Genomic DNA, 25,148 nt, shown 5'->3' with positions numbered 1-25,148 from the left:
AGAAATAAGATTAGTGGTCAACTTGGGGACATGAAGAACATCCGGTAACAAAAAGGAATCAGTAATTGGGATACAACCTTGCCCTACAATAGGCATTTCAGCCCCATTAGCAAGACGAACTATCCGTTTCCAAGAACTAGATGCATAATTCCGAAAAAGAGAAGACATACCAGTCATATTATCAGTGGCACCCGAATCAACAATCCAGGGTGAAGTCCGGGATGCAGAAGAACTATTGGCAGATGCAAAATTACCTGCATGAGAAGGTCCTGGTTGAGAAGACATAGAGAGAAATTGTCGGAACCTAATGATCTCGTCCGGAGAAAGAGCACTAGAAGCAGAAGACTCTAAAGTACTACAATCAGTAGATAGGTGTACGGAGGACTGAGATGTTGATCGTGGTGGTTGAAAAACAGGAGGACGACCATGTAATTGATAACATGTTGCCTTTACATGCCCAAATTTACCACAATGATCACACTTCTTGTTTGGAGGACGAGAACTATCAGAGGTCGTTGGCAATGGCAAAAGCCCAGGTAATGGTGCCCAGAAAGTTTGTGGAGGAATTGACGGTGGTGGTGGATAAGCATAACGGACTGCCATAGCAGAAATCTCAGACAGAAGACCAAGAGTATGAGGCACAGGCACTCGATGACTCTGATCAGAGAGACAATAGGCATGTGCTTCCTCGAGAGTTGGGAACGGATGTTTGTCAAGCAGATGAACAACAGCATACTCAAACTCAAGATTGAGCCCAACAAGAAACTGAAATACTTGATTCTTCTCCACAATTTTTGCATAAATCTCTGCTGCATTAGCTGGTCATTCAATAAAACTATCAAAATGAGATAGTTCTTCCCAACCAGATCGAAGTCTCGCATAGTACACCCCAAGAGATCGAGTTCCCTGTTTGAAATTTCCAATCTCATTGGAAAGTTGGAAACTCCTTGCATTATTCTGTCTTTGAGAATATCTTTGCATCTAAAAAGATTCCCAAATAAGATATGCGATTAATCCGTAAACAAATAGCCAGCAAAAATCGTTGGTTGCATAGAATTAATCAACCAAGTCCTCACCATAGAATCATCTGAGAACCACTTAACATACTTTGGATCAGTTTCTGCAGGTGCCTTTTCTGTGCCCAGAAGAAATCCTATCTTTCCACGGCCTCCAACAAACAGTTTTACAGACTGTGCCTATCGAACATAGTTCAAACCATCTATTAGCTGTGAGGTAATTTTTAAATTCGGATTATCATGAATAGGGTAGAAGGACTGGACATCTTCACCCGTTCTAACCGAAGAAACAGTCGAGATAGTAGACTCATCACTATTAGTCATATCGATTAAATAATTACCTCAAAAATAATAAATAGATCTGAGATTCAGATCAACACCTATCGCATCTCGCGATTGGTTATAAAAAAGGAAAGACAGAAAAGAAGAAAAAAAAAAACGTGGAAGCTTAGATTGTGATAAGAACAATTTGCTTTAATGGTTCTGATACCATGTAGAAAGTAATTTAGGGAAAAGTTAAGTGAATGAGAGAGCTCATCACTTATATTTATAGAATCATAATAGAAACCCTAGAAAGGATAATAAAATACTAACATAGGTAATATAGGAAAATACAATAATATCCCTACTAACAGTTATCACTTCGTACTTGACATGCTCATTGCAAGGGCTAGAACTGTTAGACTGGTTGGTTGTCAGGGACGGAAAAAGGCTGAGAGTAAGATGTCAAGTTCAAATATCCTCATGACACACTCTCTAGTCTTTCTCTGATTTTAATTTTTGGTGAACATGGTAGAGTATGCATTTACACACATTCTTCCCTACCAGGGAAAAGAATCTGAATAGTGAATAATCAAAAGAAATGGGACAAAAAACAGGATGATCGAAAGTGTAAAGTTGTGAGTTGCGAGTTGTGAGACCATGTGTGTGGTCTTAATCACTTGAGGCCTTGAGGGTATATTGATCAAAATTCGAATAACGTGACTAGAGTGCTTTTATATGCAACTTGTAGAAAGTTGTTTCCTGAAAGTCTTGCTGTTAAGCTTTAGAAAACTTTATAGAGATTGACTATTCTATTCATTTTGGAAGGAAGCCATTGCAAATGTGTGGTTAGTGGGATCTATATATATTAGTAAATGCAAGTGACATGGATGGGCATTGGCCTTTTCCGGATTTCTATGGATGAGGCAGCACCAGCAACAGAAAAAGCAGGAAAAGAAATCAGAAGCAAAAGGAAGAAGAACAAACAAGCAGGACAATAGTAGTAAAACCACGAAGTACAGAGTAATAGCGTTTAACTGCAATAGTCGTGGACACAAACACTTCCAGTATATATCACTTGTGGCCAAAACAAAAAACCAATCACATTCAGTAAGTGTGGAAGGTGAGTAGATTAGTTCCGCAATCAGAAGCCCCGAGTTCCTGACCCTGAAGAGACTAGAACATTTTCCTAAATTTCAACCAGTATCACCTGCTTTACAAATAGCAAATTTTGTCTCTTCAAATGAACTATTGTAATGCTTTTCAGCTTGCCTGTGTGAGTATAAAGATATTAACCTTTTTTGGGCATCTGCTGAGATTTTCACTTGGGAGCAAGACTGCAAGAATACAGAAGCCAGAAGGTTACATCGACTGCAACTGAAACTCGAATGAATTCCAAAAGGACTCAATATTATACACTTCAAGATTCATTAGTGTCGCACGATGACTCCGTGCTATAGAGATCATACTGATATATTATCAAATATATGATTTGTCTTATTGGATAATTAAGCTGGGCGTAATTCAAGAGTTTCATAATTAGGAAGAACATTCTAAAATAATTCAGCCACCCAAGAGAGAATCTTGAAAGCCACTCAAAGACATAATCATATTCTTCTGGATTAAGTCAGGGTCAAAATCTAGTAAAGTTTCACAATAAAGATAGATACTTTGTTCCTAAATATCCACAACATGAGCAAGAGATTTGAACATTGGTAATCTTCCCTCCAGCAAATTATGGCGGTGGACGACTTTCTTACCACTGTTTTTCGTGGATACAGTCTTTCCAACAATGCCGAGTAGATTCGCGAAAAGAATGCAAATATCTATTGTGTTAGGCAAAAATGCAAAATGGATTAAGAAATAGATAGATATAAACAGTACATTACTCATCTATGGTCTATATATTAGCTAGGATCTTTTATCATTCAAACATGTCCTCCTAATGAAAACGTACGTGATACAGAAAAAAACAGATGAAAAACATAAGTTTTGAGTGAGATGCTTGTTTTGTAGAACATAGACTCAGCCTTGACTAAGTTTGGTAGTTAGCAATCAAGCTTTTGTCAACAAAATCATCGTGCAAGTGAAAATCTTAAATTGAAGAAAAAGTTCCTAGAGAAAGCATGCTAAAAACATGCAACCATTGGAATGAACGAATTCCTTGTGAGTCAGCTATGCAGGATTGAGCATCCCACGAGAGGGTCTTCCATCAGATTAAACTAGTTCAAGTGTTCAACTACTACCCAACAGAATCTCTTGAAAGTGTGCATATTGATATGCTGCGACTTGAGACACTAAACAACAATTTTGGACACAAACTCATTAACAAAACTAAATAACGTTAGGTCTGGGATTTGGACTTATGGAATTGCATAAACAGGACTCGTGGTTTGATTATGGAAGGGTAGCTCTTTTATGGCATTAGCAAAAGTTCGACTATCACTTTTGAAAAGAAAATTTTGGTTGGGAACTATGGAATAAGCAAGGTAAAATTATTATATTCACAAAGTAATTTAAAAGAGCAATACAAAGAGCAAAGGGTCCTCTAATTTTGGAGTATAATATAACTGATAAGCTAGGTAGTGATATTGTTACATGTTCATCCAGCTTCTAAAATCATCTAAACTTTTTCCTACAAATAGGCCTACAGAGTACCAAGCGAGCTCCATAACCAGAGTAACAAGATAACCAAAACTGGCATCATTGCGGTTCTTCATCCTGATGCATCTTTTCCGTAGTGTGTACTGCATTTTGATTGTGGCTGAAATGGATTACTGCCTAGTCATTAGTCAACCCCTTCATTTTCTCCCGAAAGTTCCATATCTCAACGACAACACTTTCAAAATGTTTTAGTTTGGACCATTGATGTTGCTATCCTCCCCCATTCATCCAGCATATAATTGTACAGCCTTTGGAATGAGTGAAACCACAAATACCACATCAGAACTACCAATAAGTTTCAATGCAAGAAGAACACAAAAGTAAGCTTCTTCTGCTCGACTTTCATATTTCACAAGTACGAAATTGGAAGCAGTATACGTTCCTATCTCCAACTTAGAGTTCATAGACTATGATCTACATGAAGTTCACATCAATATATTTACAAACAAAACAGCACCAAAAGAGCAATCCACCTAAACAGATAATTATTCAGAGTTGTGATTCATTGTTCACTCAATAATAACAGCTGATTATGCCTCATCCATTGGGGTGACATTGAGAGGAATGCAGCTGCACTACTGTGCGCTGTGGTATAACTTGAGATCCATGAAGGGTGCCTCTGCTAAAATTTTGCCCCATAAGTTTCATCTCATTCGACGTGATCGCATAAGGAGGGACCATAAACATGTTTCCATGGTTTGAATTGAAAGTCATGTTCGCTCGATTATGAGGATGATTCCAACCGAATTGTGGTTTGGCTGCATGACTCTCTTTAGGTTGTTGAGAAAGCATAGTAGATTGATCTGGGGAACGGGGTTTGTTGTTGTCAGGTGATGGTGCATTCTCTAGGCAATTTACGGTTGTGATATCATGGATGCTGGATCTCCTCTTATCTTTTCCTCCAGAATGCTGCCTGATAAAATACTTTTGGGCATGGCTGGCCACTTGAGTCGGAGTCCTTGTAATCACAAAATTCCGTGAAATGTTTCTCCAATCCCCTTTACCATACTTTTTAAGACCCAATAAGAACAACCTGAAGCATAAGCCAAAACTCGTATCAGCAGTTACATAAAGAAACTGAGCATATGTAGCTAGAGCAGTTCGAATAAAGAAGAATGCTAGGAAATTCGGCGTTCCTAATTACATACTAAAACCAGGTGTAGATAAGAATCCTGCAACTGGTTAAACTAGTTCATTCGAGACTACTGTCAACTAAGAGAAATTCTGTAGTATTAAGGCAAAATCAAGATTACATATGCAAAAACTACAAATAGAAAGGCAAACTTCAGTAATAAGATAACAGTAGAAAATTACTTGTGTTCTTCTTCTGTCCATGGAACACCTTTCTTCCTTTCATGATCAGAAGGTCTAGTTGATGAAGTCCGCTTCACGCCAGCCCCATAAGATTGTTTCAAGCCATCAAAATCTCCATTCTCATTCATCCACTCGAACGAGAAGGAAGAAGTAGTGTAGCCAGGAATCGGAATCAACCCCGCTTCAATATCACTAACATCATTCTCCAACTCTTTATACTGATTAAACACATCGTTCACAGACTTCCCCGGTATCATATCTGCCACCTTTTGCCATCTATCCGGGGTCTCCTTGTCGTAAATCGCTAAAGCATTCTCAAATAGCTTGTTCTCTTGCTGTGTCCATTTAGTAATCTTGGTTCCTCCAAGTAACCAATTCGAGTAAGGCGATAAAATTTCCATCCCCCACTTCATCATACTAAAATTTACACTCTAAATTGGCAGCAACATACTGATAAATAAGTCTACGCTCACAAATTGATCAAACTGAGGACAAGTGAGAAATATTCACAAGGAGAGGTGGAGGGTTTTTTACTCTGAAAGAACAGGCATTAAATCAAGAACCATTTGAAAAGAAACAGAATACTCTTTTTCTGTACAAAAAGCATAAGCTGAAGAATCTAGTGAAAGCCCAAGTCCCTCATATGAATAAAAATCAGTAAAAGCAATTAAAAAGCAGATCTTGCAGCATATTTAAAGCTTAAAACACCTTACCAGATCATAAACAGTGTAAAGTGCAGGATGTAAGCAAAGCCCAAAGTGTTAAAAAAACACAACAGAAATGAAAAACACCGAAGTGGGGAGAAGCTTAACAAGGAAGAAGTAGAAACCCAGTTGACAAAACAGAGTGGATGTGAACAATGAAAAAAGAAGAAAGGAAGAGAAAGTGTATAAGAAAAAAGACCAATACTTACTTCTTCTTTGTATTGTTACAGGGGAAAAAAAGTAGGGGGTGGAAAGGAAAAAACAAAGAGAAGATTAAAAAGATGGTAGGCTTTGATTGGCTAAAAAGATGATTGTGGGCGCTGCAAATATGTCAAAGAAATTAAGAAAGGACTACTTACTTTTTCGCTAAAAGTTATTAGACTTGTCATGTCTTAATGAAGTTTTTACTTTTTAGATATTTCTTGTCATGAATTATTGAAGGTTTTAGATGAATATGAAGTAGAAATTTTGTCAGTTTGGGACGTCTAGACTTTAATGGATACATGTTGCCACGAAGATTTACTCGTTTTTGGACGTGTACCTAACAGATAGAAGTTGCAATGCAAATGCAAATGCAAATGCAAATGCAAATGAATGAAGTGAACCAAGCTAGGCTGAAACACTGTTAAAAAGAAGACAATCCATTACAACTTGCACTACAAATAAAGAACACAGTAGGTTTAGCACTTTTTTGTTCTTCTCATCTTAAATTTTAATTAGATTTTGTTTTACTACGTGACAGCGATATAGATTTATATGTACTTCCACTGCAAAGTAGATTTGTGCCTGAAAAACTAAAGCAAAACAGACTGTGCATTTAGAAAGAGTGATCTTGAAAAAATAGAGTGTATATTGAACTTCTAATATAATGCAAAATAACTGTGCATCTAAATTTCATTCCCATTCCCTGATTGCTTTTCATTGATAAATAAGGCGGTGTTTGAACTTTGCAGTCGAAGTTATGAATTATGATATGTAAAAATATAATTAAAAAAAAAAGAAAAAAGAAAATGACCTTCTGTACAGTGGTCAGCAAATCAGAATGCAGAAAACTGACCAACAGGTAATGGACGGCTGTGGTTGTCACATCAGCAAGTAGGAGGAGATGGACCCAGACACCCCAGAATGCTGTAAAGAAAGGAAAATTAAGAGCAAAAGTTGGTCATTCCTTTCTCTATCTTTTCACAGCAATTTGTTTTTTCTCATCTGATCAAGTTCTTTGGTTGGTGGGTTTTCCAAGTGTGTGCATCTCTCATTTTAACAGCACACTCACACTCACACTCACACTCGACCAGATCACAACAGCACAAACCTTAATGAGCACACACACCTACATCAGAATCTTCAATGAGAATAGTGACGCAAATGCAATGAAGCTGGTCTGCCCTTTTTTTAATTAACCAATTTAAAACTACACTGAACTTTTGTCTTTTTGTTTTTTTTTTTGTAAGTGGCAAAAGTGTATTGGCAATTAAGCCTGTTTTTAAAGAGACCAATAACTCGAGAGCTCAAGAGTGTGCAAGTAGGGACTAAATCTCTGCCCTTCTAGTATCATCACCCAAAGATTTTATCAACAAAACTAATTTGCACCTAAAAAAAGTATCCGAATGAATCCGAGATCCAAAATTTCCCAATAATATATAATATTTCAATATGAATTTGAGTCAGTTTTGAATTTTCAAATATCCCTTTGCACCTATATCAATAGGGGCATGAACATTCGATAACTCAACTCATAATACATTTAGCACACACAAGTAGAAAGCAACTGATATTGTTCAAGCTACTACAATAAGAGAATGTGTAATTGGCATAGAACCTCAGCAAGATAGTCTACGTTTTCTCCAAGACAAGCACCACCAAATGTATGAAGCTCTTGTGAATACAGGTGAGGATGAATCCTTGAATACTATCGATGGTGAAGTCAATAGAGAGAAAGAGAATGAGTTTTTCAATGACCACATTATTCTTGCTACAAACCAAGTTGAAGGCACTCACTCATCCTCAAGATTTTGTTGAGGTTATTTCTGAAAATTTGGCAGTAACACCTCTGATTAATGGAGATGAATGGAGAACTATTGAGAAGAAAAAGAAAACTAAGAAACACGTTTAACGATCTCCTGGTGAAATTGATGATCCCACTCTCGCCATGATGAAGAAAGTTTCCTCTTTGGCTAGGAAAAAGGTTAAGCATCTTGATGGTTATATTAAAGAGATTTGGGAAGAGCGAATGGGTCAAACATTTGCTTGCATCCATTGTGGAACCTTCTTCCGAGAGTTTGATAAGGCCCAAAAGCATGTTTCGAAAGATCACCCAACCTTGGCAAAACAATTCTCTAAAGGAAAGTAGGTGGAATGAGGTACTTCTAGTAATGGTGTACTTTGAATAGATTTGGTGTTAGGCTTGAGGTCTTAGAACTTGTGTTTTTGTCGAACCTCCTTCTAATGACTATACTCTTAAGGAAGGTATGTATGAGGATGATGCCTCAAGAACTCCATATATAACAAGTTGATTATCAATAAAAACAGGTGGGGGTTAGCCTTAACCCCAGCTTAACTTTTCAAAAATAAAACTTCATATATATTTTTTTTTAATAGGCAAATTTGTTTTAAATGAGATCAGTAACACATTGATGATGTGGGGTTCGAGCCTTAGCACTATGATATTATCACCCAAAAGTTTTACCAACTCTGTTAGTTCACACCTGTTTTGTCATGTGTAGAGAATATAAATATTGTGTAGCACAAATCCACAAAGAGATGTTGCTGAGATGCAAAAGATCAAATTAAATGAAACAACTGATGTTGTATTCTTGTATTATAGAATAGTGATTATATGTTCATGAGAAATTAAGGAAAGCCACTACCAAGAGAGTGAGAAAATTTGATCTGATGTGGTAGGAGATTGATGGTGGTAACAAGGTGGTGGTGGAGAGTCGTAACTTCGATACCAACTAGAAATGGTGTAAAAGATTGTCTTCATAGACAGACATTAGTCATATTTATTGATAGAAAAAAAAATACACTTTCCTACAATGGAAATGATAGTTTCCTACAATACCAAATCCTATATTCTGCAAATGGGAAGAACAACGATAGTGAATATTGATTTGTACGAATTCTTGTCGTTTAGAACCTGCAAATCAATAAATATATTTCTAAACATGTAACAATTAAAAGAATAGTGGCAAATTAGAATCGAACCACACTTGAAAGAGAGAAAAATTGAGCGAAGAAGTTTAACGAGCCAATAACTAACTAGGTACGTGAGTTATGACTGGGATGTGTGATCGGAGAAAGTATTGATAACAAGCTCATCCAGTATCATTCTAAATGCAAGAGGAGTCTACTTACCCACCTGACATTTGCGGATGATGTTTTGATCTTTTGCAAAGGGGAAGTTACATCTGTTGCAGCCCTCAAAGATTGCTTGCATGCTTTTAGTGATGCTACAGGACTTCAAGTCAATTCCCAGAAGACAACCATTATGACTGGGGCTATGGGGCACCAAGATTCCATTGACTTGGCGCAAATTCTAGGAATTGAGCTTGTCAAACCTCCAGTGAAATACCTTGGTCTCCCACTCTTTTCTGCTCAATTAAGTATCAAAGATTGCCAACCTCTGGTTGAGAAAGTAACTGGGAAAATCAAGGATTGGAAAGCACGTTTACTCTCTCATGCAGGCAGACTCCAGTTGATTGTTTCGATTCTTAGCTCCCTACACATCTATTGGGTCAGAACTTTCATTTTACCAATAATTGTTCTAGAACAAGTGGAAAAGATATGTGCTACTTTCCTATGGAGTGGGACTGATATCAAAAGGTGTGTGCATCAAGCAAGTTTTGGTACTATCAGCAAAGCAAAGGAAGAGGGAGGACTAGGCATTATGAATATGGAAGCATGGAACAAATGTGCGCAATGTGGGTTATTGTTCAAGATAGCGAGTAAAGAAAATACTTTGTGGGTTGATTGGATATGGAAGAATCAACTCAGAAATAAATTCTTGTGGACCATGGCAGTACCGAAAGACTGCTCCTGGTCATTAAGAAACATTCTAAAGTGTAGAAAATATGCAAAAGATCTTATCCTTTACTCGATATCAAATGGAGAAGACACTCTATTATGGCATGATATATGGTGTAGTAGCAACCCTCTTTTGGCAAATACACAAGTTGTCATGAATATTCAACTTTCTCTCAATGCGAAGGTTAGTGAGCTAATATCAGGTGGAGATTGGAATGGAATAGTTGAGAGTATTCAGTGCAATCGTCTAAAGGAGGACATCATGTCTACTATAATTGAGAGACATTTAGAAAAAGATAGAGTTATTTGGAAGCCACATTAGAGTGGAAAATTCATGTCAAGCAGCACATATGAGGCCTTGAGAAGACATGGAGGGAAAGGCAGATGGCAGAGGTTAGTTTGGGGTCGATTAGTCATTCCAAGACACTCCTTTTCTTGCTAGCAATTGTTCTCCAATAGCTTGTCAACTCAGGATCAGTTACTGTATAAAAAAATTATCACTCATTCTTCCTGCTGTCTTTGCAACCAAAGTAGAGAGTTCTCCAACCATCTCTATTTTGAGTGTGATTATTCTCAAGTAATCATTAAGGGAATCATGTCGGTGCTTGGCATCATTTCAGATCGATGTAATTCGAATCGAGAATGGTCTTCCATACTGAGAATCTGCCGGGGAGTCAGCCAAGTAACTAAAATTATAAAGGCCTATATTTGTGTTGTTGTAGACGGGATTTGGAAAGAAATAAATGACCGAAGGTTCAAGAACAATGCACAACCAGCAGCAGTGGTTTTAAAAAGAATTCTCAGAAAGATGAAAGCATATGTACAACTCAAGATCTCTTCAATGGAAGATTCGATATAAGCGAGAAGATTATGCCAAGCTCTCGGGCTATAGGTAAAATTTGACATAGTTAAACAGCAAAATGTAAATTGGAATTGCCCGAACAAGATAGTGTGAAATTAAATGCTGATGGGTCTTTGTCAGACAAGGGAACGGGGCACGGTGGTGTGATTCGGGATAGTAAGGGAGTCTTGTTGGCAGCGTATACAGGAAGTGGGGGAGAGCAATCAATTATCTATCAAGAGATGAAAGCCATAAAGGTTGGACTTTGCATTTGTCTGGAAATGGGATTACAAAAAGTGGTGGGATGCTCTCTCAGCAATACAGATAATAACAAAAATAGTCAAACCGCCATGGATATGTCAAGATGTGTTGGCACATATATTAGACATTGCTATAAAATTCCTGAGTTGTAAATTTTCACATGTTTTTAGAGAGGCCAATAGGCCTGCAGATCACCTTGCAGGACTAGATCCTTCACATTGTAATGAACTAATGCATTATGGATCTCCCATAGGTAGAGAACTTAATAATCTCATAGAGGAGGACGCATTAGGAACCAGCTATGTACGTTTTGGTTAATCTATGCAGGTGGGGGTCTGCCTAACCCTAGCTTATTGTTTTTAAAAAAAACTAGGTACGTGAGATTAGAACAGTTTTTGGGATTTTTATCAAACTAATTTAAACTATGAATGAAAATTTGCTTCTAATTAATCAACTAATTAAACTAAAATTATTCGTTTTTCAAGAATTCAATGAATGAAAAATCCTAATGGTGAATGACTTCACCCATATTTTAAAGATAAGACTATTTCTATATTTTCAAATATTTATTCTCCTTTCTATTTTATAAATTTTATCAAATAAACTTCAACGCTAACTGCAAGTTTAATGAATGATTTTCGATAAATGCATTTTATGGATGCTAGTCACATTTTTTTAAAAGAATAAATCTTCAAATTCTTTAAACATTATAGGAAGCTATCTAAGTATGACAAATCAACTCAAACAAATTAAAGTAGTATAAGTCATCAAGGATAGACAACTAAAACGCTATTGAACAAACTTTAATAAAAATGATAATGGTGAAAGAAACTAACATTGAGAAATACCCCAATTATTATGGTGATAGAACTTGTACACATTTTGTTTTGTTTCAATATTATTATTTCATATAAAAAAAAAATCATTGGATACGTTACAGGTTATACCGGAGAATAAAAATTGGAAATTCAAGAAAATAAGTCTATATTTTCATGATAGAGGATTCATCTTCCACCATTAGGGTGGGGATTTTACCCATCATGAGTCTAAAACATATAAAAAGATAAAAAATAGATACCACTGCACCATTACACTTGAAACTTGAATTTCTTCTATTATATTGATTGTCGATCGAGAACAAGAGAAACTAATACACGCTCAAAACTCTCTCTCTCTCTCTCTCAAAACAAAAAATGAAATAACTAAAGAACTAGCTTGCGGTATTTTTCTCTCAAGTCTGGATGTCTTCAATGTCAATTCTCTTCTCTATTTATAGCTTCCACAAACAATATCTTGGTGGATAATATCTTCACACGAAATGGAAACAATATTTGTGATATGGGAAGAGAATATAAGATAAAATAATTTAAAAAATGGAATAGAAAAAAGATATTATCAAGGCTACACCATAAGGGCCATTTTCTAACAGGGCAAAATTTTCATTTGTAACGAATATATCTGTTACTACTTTTCTAACAGACATAACTGTGAGGCTCTTTGGTATCCGTTAGTATGTTTCAATTTATTTTTTCAATTATTATCAAAGTATTATTTTAAAATTTGGTAACAATTACGTCCGTTACAAAACAAATAAAAAACATGGAACACAAAGACCAAAAGGGTATATGTGAAACTAACAGAAAAAATTACTAGAACTGAATAAAACAGGTTCTCCCCGATGATCTACCATGCTCTCCACATTGATAAAAAAAAACCCTCGCCCGACGAAGATGAAAAATAACCAGGTATATACGCTCTCTCTCTCTCCCCCCTTCTACTGAAACCCTAGCTAGCGAATTTTTGATTTTTTTTGTTTTAATTGTGCTCCTTGAAATGTTCAAATTAGGTTTTTTTGTTTGTCTTGCTGATAAATTTGGGGAATTTAAGTTTTGTGTGGGAACTGTAACGTTGGAATCTAAATTTATGCTCACGATTGGGATAATTTCGTTGCTTCGTTGATCAAAAATAAAAAAAATAACCTGATGGTTTTTGGATTTACAGGAGCATACCTAATGGTCTTTGTGTGTGCAAAATATTTGAATAAATTTTTGACTGATTTTAAAGCAATGTGAAATTGCTATAAGTACATTGTAAATTATTGTTTTCAAATACAAATTTCTCCAGCATATGAACACATGAGAAAATAGTCTTCAACAAGATGGACCTTGCAGGTCGTTCTCAAACAAAGGTAATTAAATTCCTTTATCAAAATATTTTAAGGCATTGTACAAGGAAGCTCTACATGGATTTGTCTGATCCATTCTATAGTTTTCTTTTTTGAAGTATAGTTGTAATAAGGTTCTTATTCATTTTTAGGAGTGGATAAGGCATTTTAAGGAACAGAATTGCACTTATTATGGAATCAATGCCCATATCAAGGAAAATGTCAAGGAGGTATATACTTTTAAGTTGCTCATAAAAACAATTGAGACAACTTGCTTCATTAACAATATCTAGTTGCATCCATTAGAAACTCACACCTTATAGGTTTTTTAATTTTTTGCAAGCTTAAGTCAGAGAACTGAAATTTGATAAGTCCAAATTTACCATCATGGAAATGCTAGATGGAATTCCTAATGTTGGTAAGTTAGCGCTTGCCAACTCTTTGCATCATATTGGGCGGATAAGTGCAGCAGGTATCCACCTAGTTTATTAGTTTTCATTTTGTGTTGAAAATGTTAGGGAGAAGTTTGAGTATTCTTGTGTAATGACTATATGAGTTTTCTAATTGAACTATCTAATCTGAAGAGAAGGGAAAGCTGAAGCATGCAACTGTGACAAAGGATATCACCAGTCTGAAGGTAGAAAACCTATCTTCTTTTGCCTCAATATCTGTAAAAGATATAATACATTCTTTATCCATCTCAACATCCTTAGTTTGTTACACCATAGATATGAACATGTTTCTTGATTGCACAACACTTTGCTCCATGAAGTCGTAAGTTCTTACTGCTAAATTGTAAATCTTCATATTCAAATTTGCCTTGAATCTGGTGATCACATGGCATTCTCAGTTCTCAAAGTAAATTTTCAACATAGTAATCCGGTTCTTGACGTGGTGCTATTTGTTTATACAAGTTTCAATGTTTATTTTTATAATGACCAGCTAAACTTATCTTTTCTTTTGGTAAACGTACCAATGGGATCCTAGTTCTCAAAACTCTGATTGTCATCATATCTCCTTACTCAAAAAGTTTCAGAGTAGTAATTTGTGTAGTATGTCATACATTTGGAACAATCAAAGACATTGTGACAGTTTGTATGTTGTTCACTTTGATGAGAGTTGTGTTTGCTTGTCAGTGTGATTTTGTATGTGGGAATATTTTTTTTATACTACTCTAAATTTGAGTTTTACCTTTTTAAGGATGGAGTGGGGATTAATAATAGTTTCTAATTATTTACCCCCTATGGGACTACGATATTATGTTTTTGAATGTTTTGGCAATAGAGATCCTACCACCTTCTGACATTTTCTCCCTCTCCCTTGAGAATAAGCTAGACCTAGCTGTGCCTGTACCACATTTTGACATACGATTTTCTTTGACAATAATGAGATTATAGGTCATAATCCCAGTGCAAAAAAATTGGTCGGCATAAGTAGGTGTCTACTTGTAACCTTTGTGTGGTTCATGAATAAACCTTTATTTGTATCCTTGACATAATCTTGACTTATTTCTTTCACTTGCAGTCAAAATTGGGTGGCCTGGCTACCGAGTAACTAAGCAATTTGATCCGGAGACAAAGCAGCGGTCTTTTCTCTTCCAGGTGTTTATCTTCTTTTTTTTTCTTTAATTATTTAAGTCTTCAGAACTCTTATGTTGATATCTTTTATTTGATCACCAGGGTATACAATTATTACTATAGACTTTTGTGATTTGTCCTCCTTATATGACGTTGGTGTGATTGTGTGCCTTAATTAGTTTCTAGGTTCAAGGACACTAGTTCCCTTCTATTTCATTGTGCCCATTCTGTACTAATTAATGTTGATAATATATTTTCCCATCTGATTAAACTTGTTAATCTCTTCTGATTGAAGCAAAGTGACATTACAGTGGATTATTCGTCCTTTCAGTTCTACAAACCAACGACTGTCATTTGATTATAGATCTCATTCACATATTTCATCGCCTAAGAATATTTTTTTTGTATGTTCATTTTTTTATCTTTCTTCATAGTTCTCATGTTCAATAATAAATGATACAATCTTTAGGATGTTATCCTCACTTTCTTCAATTTTGTGTACCAGCTGGATTGTTTCGTTTAGACATGGTAAATTTAGTTTTGAGTCATCAGATTTAGAAGAATGAAATCCAAGTTCACCTTTAGGTATTGTTCTTGCTCAAATCTTGGGTGTGTAGCGAACTTCTTTTATTACCCTTAAAGGTAGTTTTTTGTGTACTCTTTTTTTTGTCATTAGAAAAAAGAAATTACTTGCCTTACTGAAAGAAATTATTACAAACTAAATTTGTTCTTATGAAGGAAATGGGTTGTTGGTAGTGTTTAGATATTGTTTTTTGCATTTAATTCACTTGGAAAATGGATGACTCATTAGCACTATGGTGTTTGAGTGGTGGTAGTTCTACATTTCTAATATGTTGTGGGAAATCATCGTGGTAAGGACGAGGTGTTGTTAAGGTGTTATAAGAATTGTGTGATAATGTTGAGGTAGTGCTTTTTAGATTCTGTTTCAAGCCTTGGTGAGAGAACCTTTTTGTCTAATTTCTTTTCTACCATGGCAGACTCATGGTATGCATGCTGAATCCATGTGATCTTTTAGGGAGGGTGAATCAAGTAAAATAGATTTGGTTATGTGTTTGGTTATGTGTAGGTTAAGCTTACTAAGTGATCGAACAAGGAGATTTATTTTTCACAATACAAGTTTAGATATCTGAATTTCGGTTGTTTCTTAGGTGCATGAGTTTAATTGCTTGCTTGTATCCTTATTTGTTAGTAATCAACTGATTAATTTATGATGGATAAACACTTATTTGGCACGTAGGAATTTGAATGCAGACATAGCTGTTCTCAAAGCAATACGAGAGGTACATTTGATATTGCGACATTGCTGCATAATACACTTTGAGATTATCAGAGAAACGGAACTGTGCACATCCTAGTGCCTTCATTGAGGTAATAATATGCCCGTTACTTCATTTTGCGGTATTAAACTACATTTTAGGCTTCAACTTTTTGTGGTCTATTCTTTTATGTGGGAAATATGAGATTAAGGCGAGATTTTTTTGGTAAAAACAGGTATACACATCCAACAATGTAAGGGTGAAGATGGTGGTGCTACTTCTGACTGGTACTTAGCATATTCTCAATGGTCGAGTTGGTAGTTGTATCAGCTTGTTAGTGTTTGTCAGTTTCTACTATATTGTCTTACAATTCTGTTTGTTGTAACTTTGGATAGATACGATTAGGTTAATTCATTTTTACAAATGTTTGGTCTGTAAATTTGAATTTGGATTTGGATTGGTGGCTTTAATTCTATAATGTTAACCGAGTCGGGTTTTCTTTTATTCACTTGTTACTTGAGTTGTAATGTAATGTAATATTTTTGTATGTAAGATGGATTGTGGATAATCAGATGTGATGTAGCTCTGTACAAGGTGGAAATCTTTTGACGCCAGAAAAAATAATTTTTTTTGCACTAGACTGTTTTTTAGTAACGATTATATCTGTTACGCTAAATGTTAGTAATGAAAGGGCCCCAAGCTTCATTAACATTTATATCCGTTAGAAATGAAATATTCCTGTGGACAACCAACAGTTGACTATCTGTTACAAAATAATTACCAATGAATATAATTGTTACTAAATTAATATACGTGATGAATATATCCGTTACTAAATCAATATACATAACGAATATATCCGTTACTAAATTTGCCTAAATGATTGTAACACCCCAAAGGTAACGGATATAAGCGTTAGTAAAAATATAAGTAACGATTATAATTGTTGCTAAACACCATTTATGGTGTAGTTATGAAATGAATGAAATAAATATAAAATATTTATTTGGTAAGATAAAATTGAATGATATGGTTTCGAATTAGGAATTGAGTGATTAGCAAGAATATGATGAGGATATGGGAGAATATATATAGTGACTAAAGTATAAGGTATTAAGGAATGATTTAATATAATGAAATCTAGAGAATAAGGAATGATTTGATATAATGAAAATGGAGGTATTTAATAGGGTGAAAATGGTAAGGATATATTGTGGTAGTTGCAATTATCCTTTATTGATTTCTTTTTAGAATTATCAATTCTCTCATATTTATTTCCATTCTTGATAACACAACACTACACCAGAAAAGGCGTTTACTAACGGTTATATCCGTTACTTATATTTTTACTAACGGTTATATCCGTTAGTTCTGGGCGCCACTCACTTTAGGCCAAATTTAGTAAACGGATATATAATTATCGATAATAATTTTAGTAACGGTTATATCCGTTACTAAAATTATTTGTGTAATGAATAGCCAACAATCCACGGCCCGATTAAATTTGTCATTTGTAACGGATATATCCGTTAGTAATGGATGTGGTCACTTGTTTACTAACTATTGTTTGTAACGGATATATCCGTTAGTAAGGGACATGGTCACTTGTTTACTAACTATTGTTTGTAACGGATATATCCGTTAGTAAACTGCAGCCACTAAAAAAAAATTGTTTTTTCTAGGTCAAATATTGTCCGCCATGCACATCTAGTCCACCATGCAGTCTTTGCTACTCATCACATTTACCATTTGGAAGGTCAGTGTCACCCAATGTTCCACAACCTCATTGTACGTGTTAGCTTCAAGCTTCAATTCACAAGTGAAGTAACCACAGATTGCAACCAAATGTATTGAATATAGATGAATTCCAAAAATGCTGGCAGATATTGTACAAGAAGCACAAACAGATGACACAAAAATAAGAAGTATAATAAGGAACAGTTGACAAAAAAAAATATATAATAGGTTTCTATAGTACATTTACAATTAAAATGAAAAAAGGCCATGACAAAATAGAGCACTTTTTAACTAGATCAACTTACATGTATAGTCACTTTAATTAAGTAGACCACAACAAAACTACCACTTCATAACACTCATAGTAATTGCAAATATCATCTTCAATTCATGGTGGCAAATCACCATTAGTGGAAACTACTTGTCAAAGATACAAATGATAGCATCTTATGTACTTACAGTGCTTCATTTCGATATGAAGCCAACCATTTACTAGAATGAGTATCCGTGGTGTAAAGATCCATATCCACTGTTCTCGGTTGTCCTTTTAGTGAAATCGATGCCTTGTAAAACTTGAACCTCACAAGCTTGGCATAAGTACGGACTTTGAAAAAATGAAGTTGTTCCATTATTGGAAGCGCCTTGTATCTTCAAAACTGAAGTAACCATATTGTTCAACGAGGCATGGGCTTATTTCTAAGAAAGATTTAAACATTATATAAGCATGTTGAGGGCGATGAAGGGAACCTCGCGGACCTGCTCCCTCTATTGCAACAAAGGTCAGTCCAGCATATACTTGACTCCAGCCACCAATCTAGATCACAAAGAAGAGAAAAGAAAAATGTTAGGCAAAAGATAATTAAAAGTTTCTTGTGTTTAACAATTGAAAAACCAAAGTTTCTCTATTATTAGACTAACCTTCCCATTGTCATACCAAGGATACCATTTGCTAAGGGTTGGCAACTCAAGAGCTCATCTTCAAGCCACTTCACAGAACTAACAACCTGCAGGGGAAATTTTAAATTGCAAACTCAGATCTGGAACCAATCGACCATGACGAACTGCATGACCATATAAAGGGGGAAAAAGGGCTAGATTCTAGAGCTGCCTGATCATATAAACTTACAAAGCATCCAATAGACAAACAGAGAGTAAAAAGATGTAGTTCTTCTAAGAGTTGACTCTAGGAAACTTCTAACAATTGGACTCGACAGGAGCTATGATATCAAATGAATACTTCTGCTCCAACTTACAAGGGGTGGGGTTCCTTGAGCAATACGCTGAACAACTACAGACCATTGAGTATTCCACATGTCGGGTCCAACCACAACTTGAAAAGTTGTTCCACTCATGCTGCCCACACTATCCAGTATTGTGGAAAACTTTGTTGGAAGCACAATTTTCTGTATTAGCGGCGGCGCCAAGCCAAAGAGAGCAATATAGAACCACAAGTTGCGAAATAATTTTAAAAGTGAAGGCTCCACAACTGCAGTGGGATCAAAATCCGAACAAATTTCTGCAATGGCAGGAAGTAGAGGCCCTAAAAAATCAGCTCCACTTCTGCAGGATAGTTATCAGTGGGATCAATAGCAGAACAAATTAAGAATGTCACTCTCGCCCCCAAAAGCAAACATATATTAGCATATGAAAAAGGAATAGCTAGCAAATTAAGAAGCCTCCTCCCTAATGCATAAATCAGTAGAATATACACTATGTAGTTGATGAACCAGATTAAGAACGTCGTTATATTTCTCAACAAAGAACAGATTCCTCCAAAATTGGAATTTCAGGTATTTTTCTTTAATCAGTTATCTCGATTGAAGTAGTAGACCATAAATTAAAGAAGAACTCTCCAACTTATTTTATAAAAAGTTATTTTATATAGAGAGTCAGTTTATCCTATTTACAAGATTTTCACCTTCCACTTTTGGACTCTGCAGCCTAACCCTAAAAACTGAAAGCATAAAGAGAGCAACGATGGTGATAGTCCAACCGCAATTTAGAACTTGAAAGACCACTTGCGATTAGAAGAAATCCTGCAGGAAGACTCTAGAATGTGATTGAACCAGTGAGCATCCATTGTAAAAAGAATAGGTAAGCACAGGAACAATACATGCAAGGTTGAAGTTTGTGAAAAAGACACTCCTAGATTAAATACAAACCTCCACACGTTCTGTAGTCGTTTCAGTTGTAAACATATGGAAACGAAAAATGAAGTCTTAGAGACAAACTTCAAACTATCAATAAGATTCTTAATTATCAAAAGAATACGAGACAAATTACATACTTGAAGGCGCAATAAACTAGGAGCTGAAGCGTCACCCTCTTCTAAGCTTTCAATAAATAATGGCAATACCATGTCTACCACTTCAGATTTATTAATAGAAACATTCAAATCATCAGCTAACAAGCATATTATGTTGAGCTGCACAACATGAATAGTCTGTTTCTCTTTCTTGTCCTGAAATAGCATAAAAGTGCATAAGAACACATTGATGTGAAATCAGTCAATAAATGCAGACATACAATAGTTGAAAGCCACAACCATATATAGATAGTATAACAACCTTATCCAAAACCAGCATGTACAAACTTGCACTAACACCTAAACAATATGAAATACGAGATAGCTAGCATTTTCTGGCAAAAATATGAGGATTCAAGCAATATTTGTTAGAAGGCCAGCTTAAGTTAGAGCATAATGTAAGAACTTATATAGTTTAGAGTATTTTATGTTCTAGAGCATAAGGTTTAGTCCCACATATGTCAAGTAAGTTAACTTTTTATGCTTTTGGTTTTTTTTTGTTGGCATCGTGATTATGTTTAGCTCCCAACACTAGGTGGAGACATAAACTGTGGGTGCGCAAGTCTGGAACTGGCCCATTGTCCGGAAGCAAGGCACCCACACCCGTCAAGCCGTACCAACACTCCCCAGAGACCGGAGGGACTCAAACCTGAAACCACCCTAAGCTGTGGTGTAATCCAAACCAGTTGACTCTTCATTCTCCTCCATAGATACAAAGAGAATGATGGTAAAAGTTTTGAAGAGACCAACTTCCAGTATAAATATATAAAAGGAAGTCAATTTGAGAGCTCAACTGCAGACTTTGAGGAGACCAACTTTCTAATAATAGCTTTCCTTATACTTTTGGCCCTAGTGAGCGGAACTTGAGCACATTCCTGATTCCTTCAACTCAGTTTTGGTGTGCTAATGTATTGTGTATAATTGTGGGATAGCATATGAGGACAGGAGTCTGTGGAGAATCGTCGTGTCAATTGTCGACCATCTAGTCCTACATATTTTCGATTGATTTACTTTATTAAGAAATCCCTCACAGGTCCCTAAATAAGTACTATATAAGATTCGCAAAGCCTAAGATTGGCCTCCATTCCCCATCACTTGGGGTTCATTCCAGTCAATACAGTTAATGTGGTGCGATCATAAATACAGTACACAAGTACACAATAGTATTTTATTCCTATTAACATTTATGAATCGACATAAACAATCAAAATTCAAAATACTAACCTCTTGTTCCTCATAATCATTCCTTTCGTGGATACTTGTAGTTAAACCCATTATAAAAGTCTCTACAGGACCTCGGTCTTGTTCCAACCATATTCAATTATCTCACAACTCATCCTTATGACACTTCCAAACATTGACCCTTCGCTGCCACCCCATGTATCCGCTTTGTTTTCAAAAAAAGTATGATTAAAGAAAGCTAATGAAAACTTACCACATTATGATTTAGAATCTCGTGTTTTAATTACCTGAGCACAAGCAGCCAACACAAGTGGTTTTAGACGAATAAGGAAAACTCGTAGCAGCTGACCCCCACAAGTGACAACAATCTTTGCTACTCCCTTGAGCAATGAACTAAATAGCTCTTCACAAACTCTAAGTTTTCACTGCCGTAGTATAAGCAAAGTTCTCGGCATCTACGAAAGCAATGCAAGTATCTCAAGAAGGATCTTCTTTGATGATTTGCCATCTAAATCAAAGGAAGCAAGACTTTTAATTTGCACCAAGGCTGCAGCTTGGTATCTGAACAACTTAAAAGTGATCCTAGCTTTTAGCATTGCCCGTCCTCTGCTTGATCCGTTTTCTTATCTACCCCAAACCAAAACAAGATACTTAAACTCTAAACTAAACAAGAAAGTTAGCACATCATTCTAATAAACAAACTAACAATGTACCTTTAGAAAAATCAATAACGATTGTAACCGCTTCTTAGAAACCATTCTAACTTGATCAAGGCGGCTCATGGTTAATCGGCACTTTATCCACAAGATGCCCAATCAATCTCAATGCAATCGCTTTGCTTCTCAAACTATCAAGCCCCTCTTCTTCTTCAAACAAAGTAAGATGTCATCTAAGCATTGCCACTCCTCCATCACTATTCCCAAAATTACCTCCCACTTGATCTACACTACTCCTCCAACCAATACTCCCATTCACTGAAGCCCCACTAGATGACGGTGTCTCCACTTCCCTCAAAACCGAATTACTCGAAAACCGTGACACATTACTAATAATCTCATTTCCCCCTGCCAACACAACCACACTATTAAAACTAGTCAATAAACACGTAACCAATCTCTCCGCATCTAAACTCCTAACCGGCGGACAATTATTCAACAATGCAATTTAAAACACCTTACCAATACCAATACCAACATCCTCACTACTATTAACAAAATGAACAACATTAATAACAATCTCACATACAAAACCCGCGAACTTCCTCCAAGAAAATCATGAATAATTGACTTCGCCTTTAACAATATAGCCTAAAACCCAGCTTCTCTAATCCTCTCATCTCCCATCAATTAATAGTACTATAGATTGTTGTTGATGTGTTTCAAACCTATTAACCCCAATTAGAAAAATGAATTAAAACCCCCTTAACAGTGAGAGGGAGAACCGACTGAGGAGCTTACCTAATTGAAGTTGTTCCAACTAAGAAACATGTTTCCAAACAACCACGTGAATTGAGAGAGAGAGAAATGATCTTTCAATGGAAAAAAAGTAATCTTTTTTTTCATCGAGAATCTAAAGTGAGAGATGCAACAGAAATTGAAGAAAAAAGATCGAAACCTTACCTCACTAACGTAACTAGGGTTTTCGGAGATAGAGAAGAAGATGCTTCAGAAAACAGGGTTATTCAGAGAGGGTTTTATGTTTCCTTAATAGCGAAAAAGGAGGCGAAATGGAAATTATAAGTGTTAGCCGAAAAATATTGCCCGCTTCTGATTTTCTTTCTCTTTTTAAATTTATTTAATTTCGTTTGGATCAATTTTCCCATTTGCTCACGGATATAAGTGTTAGCATATCCTAACCTAATCGTGAAACTATTAATAAATATTAATTATGGACTTTAAGTAACGCTTGTGGTCATAGGTAACGGATATATCCGTTACTTAATGCGTAACAGTTATTTCCGTTACTAACTAAAAATTTTCCCTGTTACAAAATAGCAGTTATGGTGTAGTGCAATTTATTATAGGGTTTATTCGTGATAACCCCCCATTTTATGACATGCTTTTGTGTTTACCCCCCAAATTTTGAATCATCACAAAAGTCCCCCCACTCCGTCTTCGCTCCGTTCAGAAATCATCTATATTTACTCTATTACCTAAAGTACCCTCGGGGTAAACACAAATATATATCACCAAATGATCATATCCCAAATGAAATTTCAAAATCTTTTAGTGTCAAAATTCCGATATTGAGTCGACTCATCATCTTCCACAATTGAAACCCAAAAACCAGCAAAGGAACCATCGCCTTTACCACCTCTGGAAGGCCTGATTACGGCTTTGGTATCTTTTCCGTCAAGCTTCCTTCAACACTTAGCAGAAACTTAATAGAAGAATTAACCGAACGACGTTTAACTAATGGTACTTCCAACAACTTCAATGGTCAGTTCATTGAAGAAAATGAAGGAACCATCACTTACATCTCTCTGAAAGAACCGGATCAGCCCAAATTTTCTTAACCCGAACTGTCACACCCCGAATTTCGACAGAATTCGGAAAAACATTATTTGTTCCCCGACTCTTCGATCTCCGAGGTGTGACGCACTCTCCACTTCCAAAAACCCATAAACAGTTTTAAAATATGCGGATAATTAAAACCAATAAAAATTTTAACTTAAACAACAGTCATCTTCATTACCAAAAACAATATACAAATGAAAATGCAAAAACATTGTCTAGACTGAAAAGCTATATCACCTCAAGGGAAAAACAAAACGTATCCGGAGATGTAACGCTAATGCAAACCACAAGCAGCAGCCACTTTTCTTCAACACTAAACCTGTCAAAACTTATCAACTATGTTCATTGAATGAACACACCCGATAAGCAAACATGCATGTCGTCAAAGATTATAAACAATCTTTGGTGTGAGTAGCCCTAAAATACAACATATAATTATACAAAATATATACATCCATAAGGCGTTAGTTCCTCCACCGAAGCCTTTTAACTTTCAACGACTAATATAACATCCTTAAGTTCAATAATCTAGGGTGTAGTTCCTCCAATCGGAGGCCTTTAACTTCCAACAACTAATACAACATACCATACGATAATAAAAGGCATTTAGTTCCTCCACGAGGCTTTTAGGTTCTAACTAAAATACTAACCAGCCAAATCATATACAATCATCTATCTAAAGATATATCATTAACAAACATATTACCATAATTATATTAATTAAGGTTTTCAATGTGTGTCCTAAAATCACGTCAGATCTATGTCTTTACCTAGTTTCCGGCTACCCTAATCGCGAACCCAAACCGAACATGTACATCCACATGCCTCCCCTTACATAATGAACCACTCCGTATGCGTAACTACCCCGAGCGGGATGCCGCGACACCGTAAATCCTCACACGGAAGCAATTATGTAAGTACGCCACTATTATTCGCAGAAAATATTGGCGATCATCGCTCTATTTTGGCGTAACGGAATAATCAAGTTAACTATTTATTTACGCCAGAGGTTAGCCGAAGGCCATTCATTTTAACTGAAACGCCGTAGGGTCGCCCAAGGCTATTCAGATTAACTCAAACGCGGTAAGGGCCAATCATGAGTTGTGGTAGTCGTTCTAGGATTTTCGTTATGTAATTTATTCAGGTGTCATACATTAATGACTCATAAACATTTCTACTATATCACGTGCAGGTCAATTACCTTATTGCACTAAGCCATAATATCTAGAAATATCTCAATTATATCTCATAGTCACTTTCATTCTTTCACGTGCCAATATATTATTGCACAACGCCACACTCCCGT

The 25,148-nt window shown here is 35.9% G+C and overlaps 2 protein-coding genes and 1 long non-coding RNA gene across 11 annotated transcripts; 1 reads left to right on the top strand and 2 right to left on the bottom strand.

The window, feature by feature from the left end:
* Positions 1-4,252: 4,252 nt before the first annotated feature.
* On the bottom strand, positions 4,253-6,472 carry LOC147483148 (transcription factor DIVARICATA-like). The gene is made up of 2 exons (XM_086575700.1): positions 5,256-6,472; positions 4,253-4,974 (listed from the first exon to the last, which is right to left on the bottom strand). The coding sequence occupies exons 1-2, from the start codon at positions 5,669-5,671 to the stop codon at positions 4,479-4,481; spliced, it is 912 nt and encodes a 303-aa protein (XP_086431826.1). The 5' UTR covers positions 5,672-6,472; the 3' UTR covers positions 4,253-4,478.
* Positions 6,473-12,703: 6,231 nt separating this feature from the next.
* On the top strand, positions 12,704-16,615 carry LOC147483147 (uncharacterized). 8 transcript variants are annotated; one of them, XR_015204618.1, is made up of 6 exons: positions 12,718-12,829; positions 13,833-13,885; positions 14,773-14,849; positions 15,331-15,410; positions 16,084-16,214; positions 16,338-16,615. It is a non-coding gene; the product is annotated as an uncharacterized LOC147483147 (long non-coding RNA). The 8 variants fall into 8 exon arrangements; XR_015204612.1 differs by lacking the exons at positions 12,718-12,829; positions 15,331-15,410 and adding exons at positions 12,838-13,478; positions 13,592-13,720 and having other exon boundaries at positions 13,838-13,885; XR_015204614.1 differs by lacking the exon at positions 12,718-12,829 and adding an exon at positions 12,838-13,720 and having other exon boundaries at positions 13,838-13,885; positions 16,098-16,214.
* Positions 16,616-19,812: 3,197 nt separating this feature from the next.
* LOC147483146 (phosphatidylinositol 4-kinase alpha 1-like) lies at positions 19,813-21,526 on the bottom strand. 2 transcript variants are annotated; one of them, XR_015203550.1, is made up of 3 exons: positions 21,369-21,526; positions 20,127-20,300; positions 19,813-19,888 (listed from the first exon to the last, which is right to left on the bottom strand). XR_015203550.1 is itself a non-coding variant. In XM_086575528.1 (3 exons), exons 1-3 carry the CDS (start codon positions 21,417-21,419, stop codon positions 19,864-19,866), a joined length of 237 nt encoding a protein of 78 aa, XP_086431654.1. In that variant the 5' UTR covers positions 21,420-21,526; the 3' UTR covers positions 19,816-19,863. The 2 variants fall into 2 exon arrangements, 1 of the variants encoding a protein (XP_086431654.1); XM_086575528.1 differs by having other exon boundaries at positions 19,816-19,875.
* Between the last annotated feature and the right edge of the window lie 3,622 nt (positions 21,527-25,148).

Source organism: Coptis chinensis, chromosome 8, assembly GCF_015680905.1.
Source record: "Coptis chinensis isolate HL-2020 chromosome 8, ASM1568090v1, whole genome shotgun sequence".
Classification (NCBI taxonomy): Eukaryota; Viridiplantae; Streptophyta; class Magnoliopsida; order Ranunculales; family Ranunculaceae; genus Coptis; species Coptis chinensis.
This window is presented reverse-complemented; position numbering and strand designations above follow the sequence as displayed.